Consider the following 16,782-nt stretch of genomic DNA (forward strand, 5'->3'; position numbering starts at 1 on the left):
ATATAATCGCATCGATTGCAATACTTTTCTCGCATTTTATGCTCATACCATCGTACTGCATCGTACAAATGAAGGAGGTCCTCGGTACGCACAACGGGCGTTTATTTTTACGCACGCAAGCACGCACACACACACAAACACACTCCCAAGTGTGACTACACAGTCAAACCGCAAGGCTCCTAGTGTCCGGGGCTAGATTCCAAGCGGTTGCCTGCCTGCCAGTCCATCTGCCTATGGAAATGTGTTCGAAGCCGGCCCAGAAACAATCAAAGACCCCGACCGACCCCGGCAAGCTAATTCGCGTACAAAAATGTATGAAGAAGGGGGCAGATGCAAAACACCCAAACATTACAACGTTGCCGATGTTCTCATGATGTGTTGGGCCGCTTCGAGCACATTCCCTTTCCTTGTCTCTCGCGCACGATGCACGCAAGGAAGGATGAAAAGCAGCATGTGCTCTGTTCATGCGTCGTACTAGAGCATCCTTTTCCGTCAGGCTGTTTGCTGTCGATGCTTGCTAGCCAGCAGAAGGCAAGCGTCGAATCAAACTCTCTCTTCCGCTTTCCTGAGTAGCTCTGCAATGCTCTACCTATCAGCTCTTTTTCCACAAACAGCCGAAAGACTCGTTTGATTATCGCATGGATCGCCACCGAAACGCCCGCTCCGGAGCGCTTGGCTTTGCATTTCGAGGATGGGTAACTTTACGCACGGGGACGTACCAGGACCGCACACGCACACCGTTTCTGAGGGTGTCCTTGAGCGAGATCTTGCGACCAATGGTAATGTTTTAAGCGGTTCTTTTTCATTATAGCTATGCATTGCTAAACGCAAGAAGGACAAACACTTCTAAAAAGTTGGTCGTGATGCCTCAACAGTCCATCATTCCAATGAAAATTGTAATACATGCCGTAGTGCAGCAATGCACCGGTCACTGACACTTGCCGTGTGGGAAGTGGGATGAAATGTGTTCAAAGTAGTTTAAGGGGTCTGTACAGGGGCGTGGTACCGACATTTGCGCCCTGTTTTATTTCAACCTAAAACAGAACTGAATTGGCGCTGCAATACGCACGTGTGTTCGCCATCTCTCCGCCTTTCGTTATCAATCGGTTGGAGGAGGACAGATCGTTCCTCAAGATCATGGATCAAGATCAACGTCAAAAATTGTCTATAAACCTTCGTTAAGCAAAAAAAAACATCTTTGAATTCCGGATACTTTTGTGGTTCGAATTTAACCATAGTATCATTTCAGTTTGAATGTTATCCTGCAAGAACATGGATTAATGAAAAAATAATTAGTATGATTGTTCATTTGTTTTCATATGCATACCCTTAACCAGCACACTTACGGTTCTGGAACCAATTACTTTACTTTTCACACGGGAAATATAAAGCTACGACCTTTTTTTGCTGCTAGTTCACATTGACAGCAATTGTAATTTTTTGCCATCGGCACAGTTTTTCTAAGTGCCATGATAATAATAATTTGTGTTGTTCTAATTATGTCCGTTTATCTTTTTATTATTATTTCTAGATTTATGTCTTCCACCTATCGCAAGCCTACACCTTATTTATCCTTATCCTTATCAACATCCTTATTTGTATAAAAATAAAATAAATAGTAAATAACAAAACCGACCGCAATAATCTGTCACAATAACATAACTAATACACTTAGTACATGCACATCGAACGGTAAAATAATTACATGTTTTTTAAATCGCCAAACCAACTATGCAAAAAGTCTTCAAATTACTTAAGGTGTTGCTAAAATCTAGACTATTTCATAGTGAGTTGAAAACTTTGGCCATTAGTAAAAGAAGGTCTGCCAGAATTGTCTCCAAAATGTGTGTTGTTCAATCATTTTTTAAAATAGAAAACAAGAAAAAAATAAAAAAGTTTTGTTGAAATTCAAATAAAGCAATCTATAATATGCAGCATGTTTTTGCTCCAAATTCATCTTTTGAATATAAAAACCTTAAATGCCTTTAATTCCATAGTGTTTAAAATTTTACTAATTCATCGATTGACTGATTTGTTAATATTCAAAAGTAAACAAAAACGATTATATAATTGGATTTAAAAACTTTACGATATGATAACCAGACGCATTACAGACTCTTGCAGGTCACACTTGATTCGGCGACCGGAGCTCAAGTAGAACGTAAAATCTTGCGCGCCATCAAATCCTCTGTTTAAACTATTGCAAAGCAATGGAAAAGAAGCGAGGATTTCCAACTCAGGTAAGAAATAAGCTTGGACGTCTTGAAACCAATCATTTGGTAACTTATAACAACATCAGACTAATGCCCATGCCACCTGTTGCGATAGAAAGAATTTGATCCTGATGTGTCAACAGCGAACAGTGAACAGGATTTTGAATTTTAGCTCCACTCTTTTTTCACCGATGATCCAAGGGATGTCAAAATTCATACATGTGCGCCCAAGTCTGCCTTAGAATTTCACAGCTAATTCTAGGCAGACTGGCATAACAAGGATCGTATTTTGGGAAGGCTCCACAATGTTGCAATACACACGATGATCTTGCGCTCTGCTGGACTAGAATGTATACTATTACGATAGACACATATCCCAAATAGAAAATATCTGTTTGATAGAAGAGATATTTCAAACATGAAGCAGCAAGAATTAGATAGAGTGACGATCAATACGACGAAGACGATTGGGGGTAGCGTGTTAACTTACGGTGACAATTTCGAGGTGGTAGAAGAATTTTGTTATTAGTGAAGAGTTTTGTTATCAGTAACTTCGGTCAACTTCGGTAACTTCGGTTGAGCCGGGTCTCGTAGTACAGTCGTCAACTCGTACGACTTAACAACATGCCGTCATGGGTTCAAGCCCCAAATGGACCGTGCCGCCATACGTAGGACTGACTATCCTGCTATGGGGGGATCAATAAGTCACTGAAAGCCAAACCACAAGTTGTGTGGTACAGGCAGGCCTTGACCGGCAACGGTTGTTGAGCCAAAAAAGAAGAAGAAGAAGAAGAACTTCGGTCAACGATATCAGCAGCAAAACTATCAAAATAATAATATAAAATTATTAATTACGAAAGAGGCATCGTGCATACTTTGGTCTTCACCATCTGAGCTTATTTTCGAAGTGGTAAAATCATTTTGCTACTAAATCTTAATCTATATTTTTCTTGGAAATTGTTTAACAATGAGTTACAAAATATACACGATTTTTATATAACACTCCAATAAAAAAAAGAGTCTTGGATTTTATCCTTACAATCCCTTTAAGATACATCTTAGACAGATTTCAGGTATATATTTTATTTATTGTGTTTTGAACTTATGTTACCAAAACAAAATGTAGTGTTATCATAACCAAATACCTTGATTACGCACGGTAAAGCCAACAATCATTATTGATTCATCTTTTCTTGTCACAACAACCGTTGTCGGTCAAGACCTACCACACCTGGTACCAAACACTAGTAGGCTTGGATTTCTGTTACTTGTTTTTATTAAACATTGCAGTATAGTTAGTTCTACGTATGGCGGCCATGACCATGTCCATTCGGGATTTGAACCATGACGGGCACGTTGTTAAGTCGTTCGAGGTTGACGACTGTATCACGAAAACCAGGTCCAATTATTGGTCGTCTATAGAAATTTATGACGGAAAAGTCCGTAAAAATTTAACATATAACCTGTAATGTAATTATTTTAATCAATGACTATAGGTTTACCAGCTGTTCATGATCAAAAATCAAGTCAGAAAATATCACAAGACACTAGATAGCTGCAAAAAAAAAATTGTTACCATCATAACTATCGCCGCAAATGTTCGCCACGATTGAACTATTGTAAAACAAAATAATTAATCCGCCCCCGGATAATCGATGTTCTACTGTATATATTTAAAAAAACACTTGTTAGTTGTTGGACTTTTAGATTACGTTAGCCAAGCGACTCGACGCACATACTCAGAGGAACGAATAATCTTAGAGGAAATTCAGGAATTTCAGGAAACCAAGAAAAGAGAGTTTTATTCTAGTCGTGCTCGCAGCAGGATATTTTGGATGCAATCAAAGGAAAATTGAAAGAGATTTTCGATGTGAGACACGGTGAGAAACAATGAGAATTTTCTAAGGGCCTCACAAAGATCATGAAAATTTGCTACTCTTGAACGCTCGATCTAATCCGACCCTTTGTATAGTCACGGCTAATCGTCACGCAATCAATCACTCTATAGTTTTCTTGCTATTATTCCTAACTCTTAATGCTATGCTGGAAATCAAGCTATAATTTAAAAACATCCATAATTCAAAGATGTTTTGATTTGCAAAGCATTAATAGAACATGCCGGACGTTGGATCTTGGTCCCATAATCTTAAGCAGATGCAATCAAACTTTTTTGTTCGGTGGGCCATGTTAACCCGGAAATCCTTTCGCTACCGCAATATCTGTGTCTATTATCGATGTTTTTTTTTATTCAGGAGGGACGGCTTTGCCGTATTACTTAAATTATCAATGTTAAAGATATTCCATTTCAAATATAAATTGAATTAATCATAACTTCGTAGTGTTGCGAGCCGGACACAGAACAATCAGGGATCATGTAGCCCGCAGGCCACCAGTTTGACATACCTGATCTTGAGGAACGATCTGTCGCTCCTCCAACCGATTGATAACGAAAGGCGGGAGAGATGGCGAACACACGTGGCGTATTGCAGCGCCAATTCAAGTTCTGTTTTAGGTTGAATAAAACAGGGCGCAAATGTCGGTACCACGCCCCCTGTACAGACCCCTAAACTATGCTTTGGAACACATTTCATCCCACTTCCCACACGGCAAGTGTCAGTGACCGGGCATTGCTGCACTACGGCATGTATTACAATTTTCATTGGAATGATGGACTGTTGAGGCATCACGACCAACTTTTTAGAAGTGTTTGTCCTTCTTGCGTTTAGCAATGCATAGCTAATAATGAAAAAGGAACCGCTTAAAACAATTACCATTGGTCGCAAGATCTCGCTCAAGGAACACCCTCAGAAACGGTGTGCGTGTGCGGTCCTGGTACGTCCCCGTGCGTAAAGTTACCCATCCTCGAAATGCCAAGCGCTCCGGAGCGGGCGTTTCGGTGGCGATCCATGCGATAATCAAACGAGTCTTTCGGCTGTTTGGTGGAAAAGAGCTGATAGGTAGAGCAGTGCAGAGCTACTTCAGGAAAGCGGGAAGAGAGAGTTTGATTCGACGCTTGCCTTCTGCTGGCTAGCAAGCATCGACAGCAAACAGCCTGACGGAAAAGGATGCTCTAGTACGACGCATGAAACAGAGCACATGCTGCTTTTCATCCTTCCTTGCGTGCATCGTGCGCGAGAGACAAGGAAAGGGAATGTGCTCGAAGCGGCCCAACACATTCATGAGAACATCGGCAACGTTGTAATGTTTGGGTGTGTTGCATCTGCCCCTTCTTCATACATTTTTGTATGCGAATTAGCTTGCCGGGGTCGGTCGGGGTGTACTTTGATTGTTTCTGGGCCGGCTTCGAACACATTTCCATAAGCAGATGGACTGGCAGGCAGGCAACACGCTTGGAATCTAGCCCCGGACACTAGGAGGCCTTGCGGTTTGACTGTGTAGTCACACTTGGGAGTGTGTTTGTGTGTGTGTGCGTGCTTGCGTGCGTAAAATAAACGCCCGTTGTGCGTACCGAGGACCTCCTTCATTTGTACGATGCAGTACGATGGGATGAGCATAAAATGCGAGAAAAGTATTGCAATCGATGCGATTATATGCTTCTGTCCTGAAACAATTGTATTGTATGGCTGTTTGTGTGACAATCAATCGACTGTACAAATTAAAATATATCATAGAAAAATGTGTAGAAATTACAAAATTTCCATATGGGAAGAAAACACGCAGGGAGAAAAAATATGCTCATGGGAGTCTAGTATGATGCGGAGTACTTGCTCAATGCTGCGCTTCTTTCACCAGTTCATTTTCTCTCCCATTCCAGCACGTTGCCTTGATGCAGACTTAACCACGGCCCTAAAAATGTTGCTAGCCATACAATGTGGATTATGTGGGACCGTTTTCCACAAATAAATGAATAGGGTGTTACGTTGCGCGCGAGATCTCGTCCATCCTTGTCGATTGTGCCGAAATTGTAGGCCTCATCGAAAAAGGTATGCTTAAAAGCGTGTGGCGTGCGTTGGTCGAAAAAGGGGTGTGCTCCCTCGCTACCGTTTCATATTGTTTTCAATATAGCCATCGGTACTATCTTTACCCGCTAGCCGCATAATTGTATGTGGCGTGTAGCGTAGGGTCGGTACCGCGAGTGAGTGAGTGAAGTGAAACTATATGTTGCTCTTTCCCTTAGATGCAGCGTTGTACGGATGAGGGATAAGAGCACATAAAACATGCGATGGATGGGTGTGTTTGTGCGTGCGTGCAAGCATAGGCTGGTCGGGGTTGTATGCAAGTGTGTAGTTCATTTCGTGCGCAGCTCTTGCGAGGGATGCACGTTCGTCCGTGTGTCGTCGTGTCGTTGTGCAGCAAGAATTAGTTTATCAAAATGCGCGAATAGTGCGTTAATCGAATATCACACACTACATCTTGGTTTATTGTGTTTCGAAAGGCAAACATCGGATTGATTGCAGTGCAATACGGCAGTTTCCAAATCGGCAGTGCAGCTGGCAATAGTTGTCGAAAAGGTTTGGCGTTCGTCGAAGTTATGAAGCTGGCGATGTAAACGCAGCCTATCGCCTGTCGTGGTGTGCGTGTGATCTTTTGGGGAAGTGTGTGATGTTTTATGTGGATGTCACTTGGAAGAAGAAAAATGGGCACGCAGTGATCTAAACAGAGAAGACTAACAACAAATTAAAAGATAAAGTCAATACAGCGTTACGGCAAATACTCTACGCAACGAAAGTTGTACAAAGTGATTGGGATCGTCCATGCGGTGTGTGGTGTGTGCCGCTTCCCGTCGAACGAAGGCACGCGGAATGTGTGATGGAAACTTGGTTTGTGACACCAGCCTTGGTGAGCGTGAAGATTTAGCCCAGTAGGGGAACCTCATAAAATGACGAAAAAAAAAAAACCCAAGATAGAATCGAGTGATTCGATCGAAACGGTTACTAAACCGGACAGTGAATCTGTACAGGTACGCGCCATTCGAATAAGTTATCAATTGTGTTGTAATGTAACTGCTCTTAGGTTCGCTCCGCCGTTCATTGGTGGGCAAAAATAGCGCAAGGAAAGATCGACAGTAGCAAACGAAAGTAAAACATCAACTTGTCAGCTATGTTCGTTGTGAATACGGAAGGACGGAAAAATGATGATACGGGAGAAGTTGTGATACACGAACAATACATGCTGTGGGAACTTTATTATTTCTTGTCTCGAACAGTAGTAACAAGATAATCCTGCTCAACAATAACCAGGATAGGATATCTTACTAACAATCATCAGCACAAGACCATCTACAGTATTGTCTTTTCCTGTTCCCTTCTGAACAAGCTTCACATTCCACTAAATTGAGCTGCAGTTGCTGTTCGATTCTGTGTACTCGCATACAGTAATGGTTGGTTTCGCATGACATAGATTGGTGTTAATGCTTGTCTACTCCTTTCGCAAATACGTGCAAGACTTTGGAGCATACGAACGAAAAGTACGCACGGTAGCTGCAGTTACTGTATCTAGAAAGCCATTCATTTGTGTTTTCAATACATGTGCACAAACATGGCACTCATACTGTCGCACACCAATACTATCACATCGTCCTTTCGATGCAAAACAAAGTTGTACCTTTCACTCTCGCTCGCTCTCGCTCTCACTCTTTTACCTCTAGCGATGATAGGATTTGTTTATGTTTGATGTCCACGCCAACATGACGTTTGTGTCAGATTATTGTGGGTTTTTTTTATGCTTCAGCGCAGTTCTATGATTCCAATGCCCAAACAATTTCCAATGCTTAAACACTTCCCAATGCCCAAGTCATACATCGGTGTCTCATACCTTTTCGTTGTGTTTTGCAGTGATTAGCACTAGGACTACCTTGATACATGGCCGTGTAGATAAGAAATAACTCGTAAACGCTATGCGGCATTAGCTAAAATGAAGCGTTTGAAATAAACACGAGCGAAAATAACCGATTGACGAACATGTTTCTGAGTACGATGCAAGTGTCCAGCCTTCGTCAATACCGAAAAGTGTAGTAGGAAGCAATATGGATACGGGCAGGGTGCATTGGCACCTGGGCAGGAAATACGAATCGTCAGTGCCTCGGTGGTGGCACATTTGCAAGCCCAAGGATTACAGGTCCGTTGCACGACAAGATATTTCTTACATTGTAACATTGCATTTATCGCTGCTTATCATCTTTTTTGTTAACTTTTGTTCTTTTTTAATCTATGGTGTTTTGAATCTTGTGTGGCAAACTAAACTCATTCCATATTCTTGTCATTTGTATGATTTTAAGGTACCACCCCTAACCAATCTTGTATATCTCCACCAAAAGGAATTCTAATCGAAAAAAAAACACTTGTGGCACTTTTTTTTTTTAAAAGTTTATTTGCTAACAATCGATTATCTAGCAATTACCTGAGTCATCCCTTCTGTACACTGACAATATTATTTAACCTGTGTAATTTCGTTCACTCATGTTTTGTTGTTGTTGTTTTCATTGCACCTTTATTCACCCGTTAATCACAACCTCACTTGCTGTGCTGCTGGTGGGTTCATTTTGGGCTCCGTTTATGCTTTTGGTTTATGTATGCTCTTTTTATACACTCCTAGTAACTTAAACTGTAAGCAATCGATGGTTGTCTAGTGAAATGCACATAAGAACGAGCAAAACAAATTTATTAAAACGTTGTTTAATTCTCCAAAGGGCAATGAACTTAATGCGGCAATTATGGCTGCGTCGCAGCCACAAAGCGCTGCACAGCATCAAGTTCAACAACAGTTGCAAGCGCAACAACAGCAACATCAGCAACAACAACAACAACAACAACAGCAGCAACAACATCATCATCAACAGCAACACAGCAGCAGCAACAACAACACAGCAGCAACAGCAACAGCAACAGCAACAGCAGCAGCAGCAGCAGCAACAGCAGCAGCAGCAGCAGCATCAGCAGCAGCAACAACTGCAACAGCAGCAGCAACAACAAGCACAACAGCAAGCACAACAGCAAGCTCAACAGCAGGCTGCCGCTGTTGCACAGCAACAGCAAGCGCATGCTGCCGCACAGCTTCAGGCGCAAATACAACAGGTTTCGGCGCAAGCACAACCTCAGGTTAGTTTTGTTATTGTTCTGTTCGAAGCAATGTTTTTAGAATGGATTTTAATGTTGTTTAATTTCAAAATTTTTAGGTTATCACCTTACAACAGCTTCAAAACTTTCTCCCACAACATCAGCTAAACGCTCTCACTACAGCCGATGGTACCGCTGTGCAGATGGCTGCATCGGCCGCTCCTGGTACAGCCGGAGCGACACCAGTCGGTACACCGATGAAAACGTTCGTCACTTCCGCGCCCCAGATGCAAGGGCACTCGCAAATTGTTAGCCTGCAAAGCTTACCGCAACAGTTTTTGCAAGGCGGCGGACAACTGGTACAAAACCAGAATGGACTCTTTCAGATGATTCAACCAGTGCAAACGATTAGCCTCGATGGCCAGGAAGCACTGTATGTACCGGCAGGTTTCCATGCTCAACAGCAGCAACAGCAGCAGCAACAACAACAACAACAGCAGCAACACCAGCAACACCAGCAGCAGCAACAGCAACAGCAGCAACAACAAATGCTGGCCGGTGCGCAGGCAGTGCAAATTAATGGTCAGCCGGCGTATATTACACCGTCTGGACAGATTATCCGTGCGCCAAATGGGGTTTTACCAGCAAATTTTCTCCAAAACATGCCGCAGTCAGTTCAACTACCTACTGGTAGGTATTTAAACATTTACTAAACAACAGTGGGATTGGAATTAAAAGAATGGGTGGTAAATGGTATGTACATAAACCAATGCGTGGGCTCATGTTGCCTTCATATAATTTATTTTTTCGTATGGCAGATATTTTACACCACAAACGAGGTTGAAATACTAAGCGGTATTTCAATTATATTATTCTTTGTACATTATCCTACAAAAGAATAGTGATCGTATGCCTTTTAGGTTGAATTGAATGTAATTATTTCCAAACACATATTTGTAAAGAACACCTGCACTTTAAAATAGAGCAAATCTGTGAATATAAACACGCATTAACCTTCATTTAAGAGCACCATGTAACATTCATACAATCAAACACGTTTCGGCTTGCAATTTGTTTTATTCCATCTAGCTGGTCAGGCTACGCTAACCATACCGGGCACTAATATAACCATACCATTGGGAACATCTAATGCCCCTAACATACTTCATCAAGTACCACAACAACAACAACCGCAGCAGCAACAGCAACAGCAACAGCAGCAGCAGCAACACCAGCAGCAGCAACAGCAACAGCAGCAGCAACAGCAACAGCAACAGCAACAGCAACAGCAGCAACAGCAACAGCAACAGCAACAGCAACAGCAACAGCAACAGCAACAGCAACAGCAACAGCAAAATCAACAACAACAAAATCAGCAACAACAACAAAATCAGCAACAGCAGCAGCAACAACAGCAAAATCAACAACAACAAAATCAGCAACAGCAGCAGCAACATCAGCAGCAGCAGCAACAACAACAGCAACAACAAAATCAGCAGCAACAACAACAACAACAACAACAACAACAACAGCAGCAGCAACAGCAGCAACAGCAGCAGCAACAAACACAACAGGCACAACAGCAAACAACTCAACAAATTGCTCAGAACCAGCAACAACAAATAGTTACCCAGCAGCAGGCAATAGTGTCGCAGCACCAACAGCAACAACAAACCGCTGCTGCCACAAATCAACAGCTGCAGCAGCAGCTCATCAGCAGCTACATTTACTATACCGGGCACGAATATACAGGTGCCAGCGCGTCCACTATGACTGCGTTGAATCAACTCCCTGGCAACATAACAACGATTAAGTTAGAAGGAGGTAAATTTCCAGGATGCTCGTCGTTTAACTGTAGCGATCAAAGTTTTATGGAATTTTAGCGTTTAGTTAAATTTAGTTTGACAAGGTTATAGTGACGGGTTATAGTATTGTACATCGCCTGAGTAGTATTAATTGTAATGGAATGATAATAGTGTAGTAGACACAACCTTGCTGTCGCACAAAAAAACTGTCGCACTGATTTATTGATTTGTTGCATGTTTTTCTTTCAGGACAAAACGTGCAAGTACGTCCAGCAGGCACCGCACTTCCGCAAGTGGTTCAATTTCCGATGCAGCAAACTATCCCAGTACAAATGCCGATATCAACAGCAAACGGGCAGACTGTGTATCAAACTGTTCACGTCCCAGTGCAAACGTTTGGCTCATTGGTACAGCCCCAGATGCAGGTTATACCGCAGATACCACAGATGGCTAACATCATCACCCCCAGCGGCCAAATTCAGCAGATACAGTTGACGTCTCTAAATCCGTTGGCTGGGTTACAAGCAGCATCAATGCATCCTAACATCATCCTTCAGCAGCCACAAGCTACCGCTCAACAAATTCAGAATGGCCCAAACGGACCAATGGTCGTGAGCACAGCTCAGCCACAGGCTGCCGGGCAGGATCCAATCTGCTAACCATCAGCAGCAGCAACAGCAGCAACAAGTTCAGCAACAAGTTCAACAGCAAGTTCAGCAACAACAGCAAGTTGCGGCAGCGGCTGCGCAACAAATGGTGGCTGCAGCGGCAGCTGCAGCATCAGGTAGCACAGGAGGGCAACAACCGCAACAGCAAATGATCAGCGGCTTATCACAACCAATAACGATCACTGCTGCGCCCGGCGGTCCTCAGATTGGTCAGCCAATAACGCTGCAGCAATTGCGTCAGCATATGCCAGGGCTTGCAGGGTTGCAGGCGATTCCTGTGCAAAATATTCCCGTATTGGAAACGTTCAAGTTATACCGACAAATTTCATGCAACCGGTTCAACCGCAAACAGCAGCGTCGCAGCCTCAGTTGAACCCGGTCACTCAAGCAGGGCAGCATCAACAGCTACAGCAGCAGCAGCAAGGTATGCAACAACAGCATCAGCAGCAGCACACGCGCTATAGTCGCAGCCCTTCAGCAGGCAACGGCGCAACAACAATTATCAAGCAGGATAAAGCAGGATCCAAGCGAACCCGCTAAACACTTGGTGAAGCAGGAGTCCTTGTCTACGCAATCGGCGACAGCTGGCAACGGGGCCACACTAGCTACCGGTGCTCTGTTCACGTCGGCCGTAGGCGCTCTCTGCCCAGATAGTGGCAGTCAGTAGTGGCGCTGGGAGCTTGGGAGGGCTAGGAATACCTAGCAGTACGATCCCAGGTGGTGCATCGACCGCAACGACTCCATCCTCCACCCAGGTAAACAGCGCGAAGGGAGATCACGTAGGCGGTTCCCCTAATCAAGCTACCGGTAACGTGAACGTTGGTGCTAATGCTCGCGTTGCTTCTGAGACAGGAGGGAAAAGAGGAGTAGGGAAAGGAGGAAGAGCGGGATCGGGAGCCGGAGCAGCCACAGCAATCGCAGGGGCAAAGGCAGGTGCAGGGATGGGGATGGAACTGGGCACAGCAGCAGGAAAAGAAGAGCCAGGTGAAATGGAAGCCGAAACCACGATAATATCAGCAGAAAAGCGACGGCGGCACACGATACCGAAGGTAGTCTCGGCAACGCACACGATGAATGGGACCCACGGCAGCGGGTGCGACGTGTTGCGTGTACGTGCCCAAACTGTGAGGTCAAGTCGAGTGGGCCGCCGGATCGGAAAAGACAGCACATATGCCACGTAAGCGGCTGCAATAAGGTGTACGGAAAGACGTCTCATTTGAGAGCTCACCTGCGTTGGCATACAGGTACGGGGTTTGCAAAGCATGTCGCATATAGCATCTCAATTGACCCACAGTGTATAATGTTTGCAGGAGAAAGACCCTTCATATGCAACTGGGGTACGTGCGGGAAACGATTCACGCGATCTGACGAACTGCAGCGACACCGGCGGACACACACGGGTGAGAAGCGGTTCGAATGCGTCGAGTGCAACAAAAAGTTTATGCGCAGCGATCACCTGTCCAAGCATATACGGACCCACGGAAAGTTCAAGCGGGATCATGTAAGATACACATATTTTAAGAGTTTGGAAAATAGTTTCTATACAGATGTTCAAATGAAATATGTTCCCGTTAGAAGTCGTAGAAAAGCTGTTTTTTAGACTGTTTAGAATGTAGTCGTCGGTGCGGCATTATTACTTTCCTCCGTCTGTGTAGATGTGTTGGTACGGTGTTGGAGATTAGATCTTTTCAAATTGAGTTGTTGTATTGTATTGCGTTCATGTGTAGCTTATCCTTATTTATAGGTAGTTATTTATGTTTCCTTTTTATTTTCTTGTACTCTTTTTCCCCTATAAACGATGCGCTTAATCACGTTATCTCGTACACAATTGTTGACGATCTTTGGGAACGATGCTGGTTGTGCGCGCATGTTGTGTTGGATATGCTTCTGTTTTTGCACGGTATTTAATTTCAACGTTGAGCGATTATTAGGACTCTGACGGTTACTATAAGTCTGGCGATGAGCTCACTTACGAGGAGGAAGAAATCCATGAAATTGACGACACTGACTACAAAATGGATGACGAAGACGATGCGGACCTGGAAAGACAATCTCACCACTCCTCAACTGCTGGTGCATATGACGCTGATAAAAAGGTAACACTCGCATAGCAGTGTTGGGTACAGGTGAAAACAGAATAAGATTATCGTAACCTTGCCAGGACGCCGTGCAACGCCGCTTTCAAATTGGTAGAAATTCGAATTCGTATTCCAATACATATAGCAACTGAGTAGCGTAATAGTAGTACATGTGTATGGTAGCTTTGTTTTAAATGAACTTTTAAGTGTGCAAAGTTTTTTTTAAAGAAATGTAATATTACTAAAATTGACAACAATGCATTATTATGTTGTCTTGTTTTTAAGGAAGCTTTTTAACGCGAGCGTCTCTTTTTCAGGATGACATCGGATCTCCTCACACTGGATCGTCCGACAGTAACGATAGCTCGGATCACAAAATGATGATCACGATCGGTGGAGACGAAGCGGACCATGAAGTGTACGATTCCAATTAGTGCTGCCGTACTCGACACCCCTGGAACGAACTCTATTCCCCTTGCAGGAAAGCCATGAGTATTGTATCAGTTTGTTCATATTAGTAATACTTACCCAACTCGGCAAAGTTAAAGTCCTTCAAAGCAAAACTCGTTCGCAGTAGTTTGCAAATAATCTCGCTCTAAGGAAAGTTTGGTACAAGCAGTGTGCGGTGAGCGTACCGAACGAACCCTAAAAAAGACAATATGATCAATCAATTTTTAACGATATTTTTCTTTATCCGCTCGTTTATTGTATGCACCATTTTTGAATCCAAAAACAATAGCGCTCCCAATGTATGTGTGAATTTACTTAAGGAGACACATTTACTGCTTAGAAGAAAAAAGTCAAGAATGAAGTTTTACTCGCTCTTGCGCATAAGGTTTGCTTTGGAAGATTTTGACTTTGTTCGTTTTGAAATTTCGGAAATGTTTAAGTGTTAGAAAAGTAGCGAAGAGGAGACTAACGGATAGTCGTAAAGTCGTAAAGAATATTTAAACTGTATCTTTTATACACAACTCTTAATCGAAAACGGAGGCCAGGTGTGAAGTAGAATCGCCCAACAGATCATATGCAGGTTTACAGTACAGTGCGGCATTTGACTAGTGAATGTCGAGTGAATGTAGATCGATATTCAATTTTAACATGTGTACGATAGTGGTTAGCGTCTCGTGGTTGAATGGCGCGGTGTGTATCGCAGCAAACTAACGTTTTAAAGCAACACGCTTGGCCACAAGCGGAACGTAGTCTTTGTAAGTAACTAGGAAGGCCTCGTTCTAGTTTATTCACGCCATTTGTTGATATCATGTAGCGCCGGGCCGTATAAATAAGCAAACGTTTGGCTAAGTAAAGAAGCAAGCAACAACGAATTCAGTCTCGAGTTGATTTAAGTTCATTTTGTGTCGAATTTGCTTAAATTGATTCACTTTATTGCACACCAAATGGAAAAAAGATTCGTTTACTATTATTGAGTCTAGTAGCAAAACCACCGAAGAAACAAAATCTCCTGTTGCGCATCCTCGACGTACTGGTAGCTTTTTTTGTTGAATGAATGCTACAAGGTTGTCCTACATTTTGGCAGACAATATAATAGCATGATTGAGATTTTCCGATCGCAACAGAATGGCGATGTTAGCACGATTAAATTCATAGTCAATTGTTTATGTTACTTGTTAGTAAAGCGAATTACGCGAGTGGCTTGGCACACAGCCGGGAAATATATTCTGAATGTGCAGGCAAACGGTATTTCATTGGACATACCATTAACTATCAATTTTTTAAAATAAATCTCTCACTTGTGCTTCCCTCCTTGTCATAATTGAAATGATACTTTTTACATATTTATTTATTACCACTGATTAATATAGGTGCGAATCGACTTCATACAGCAGCAGTATAAAGTGTGATGAATACGTGTTTTCATTCTTTTGCGTATGTTTTTGTTGTTGTGCATCATTAACAGAAATAAAGCGTAGAAAGAGTTTGCTTTTATATCGATGTCGTCGTGAGGTTTTAGTATCGAAATGAAATAGAAAGTTTAACTGAGATGTAAATAAAACTACCAGTACTGTATCGCGGCCAATCAATGTAGGAACAACAGTATGAGGTACGGGATGGCGTTAAATCGTGCTAACGTTCATTGTGGAAGAAATAATAAAACTCGACGTAATTTCATGTGTATTGCGTGGTGTATTTGTTTCATTTTTTTTTGCAAAAATTTAGTCACCTGCTTGACTCCTAGATTAATAAGGAAAATAGAAAAGCAACAATCAACTTGTTTCTTATTTTTAAATTAATTAAAACAGTTTTCGCTGACCGTATTTCAGACACCACTCTCTTTTGGTTGTGATGGCTCAACAGGATATTAAATTGCGCTTCTGACGAATGCGGCTACCAGCTCCGGATCACATCCGGTTGCTGCCGAAGCGTACGACTCCAAAGGAGCGCGCAGAAGTTTAACCGTTTGTTGCAGATTACCACCCAGAGATTGTCCCATCTCTTCCAGCACGCTGCCAAAGTACTCTAGAAGTGTAAATGATCCAGTAAGGCAGGATACGGAAAAGACACCACCATCTACAATCCAACTTACCAATATCGGTGGCCAGCTGTTTCGCTCCCGACACGCTCAGCGAGCAAATGTTCTCTATTTGCTCAACGTACAACGCTTCGACTCCTCCACGACGAGGGCAAGAAACACGTCGGCACACGGTCGGTTAGACGCGTATCGATGGTCTGCCACCACCTCCAGCACCGATTTCAGTGCAGCGGCCGGCGACAACAGCAGCGGTTCCAGATGCTGCGGAAGCGTAAGCAAATACTGACTAATGAGCGTGATGTATTCCTGCGGTGCGTAGCTGTAGTCCGGCAGTGTGTCCATTGCCGTTGTACCACCGGCTGCCCCGGTCGGGCCAGTGGCAGCGGGCTCAATCTGTTTGAAGTGTTTCGTTATGGGTGAGAATGCAATTTGCAGCATTGTATCGTGAATGTCCTCGCAGGTGCGTTTCATGCGCTGGTGAAACTCGCAAAATACTCTCTGCCCGGCTCGGGGA

The 16,782-nt window shown here is 43.2% G+C and overlaps 2 protein-coding genes across 2 annotated transcripts; one reads left to right on the plus strand and one right to left on the minus strand.

Annotated features, from left to right (window-relative positions):
* Positions 1-7,053: 7,053 nt before the first annotated feature.
* LOC121603363 (transcription factor Sp4-like) lies at positions 7,054-14,449 on the plus strand. The gene is given in 12 exon segments (XM_041932018.1): positions 7,054-7,134; positions 8,157-8,291; positions 8,863-9,033; positions 9,035-9,271; positions 9,349-9,919; positions 11,284-11,678; positions 11,680-11,992; positions 11,995-12,208; positions 12,723-12,946; positions 13,013-13,203; positions 13,634-13,798; positions 14,098-14,449. Coding segments are annotated over 12 exon segments (2,814 nt in total). The 3' UTR covers positions 14,215-14,449.
* Positions 14,450-16,097: 1,648 nt separating this feature from the next.
* On the minus strand, positions 16,098-16,750 carry LOC121603362 (conserved oligomeric Golgi complex subunit 7-like). The gene is given in 3 exon segments (XM_041932017.1): positions 16,098-16,255; positions 16,323-16,400; positions 16,403-16,750. Coding segments are annotated over 3 exon segments (573 nt in total). The 5' UTR covers positions 16,740-16,750.
* Between the last annotated feature and the right edge of the window lie 32 nt (positions 16,751-16,782).

Source organism: Anopheles merus, unplaced genomic scaffold (genome assembly GCF_017562075.2).
Source record: "Anopheles merus strain MAF unplaced genomic scaffold, AmerM5.1 LNR4001186, whole genome shotgun sequence".
Lineage (NCBI taxonomy): Eukaryota > Metazoa > Arthropoda > Insecta > Diptera > Culicidae > Anopheles > Anopheles merus.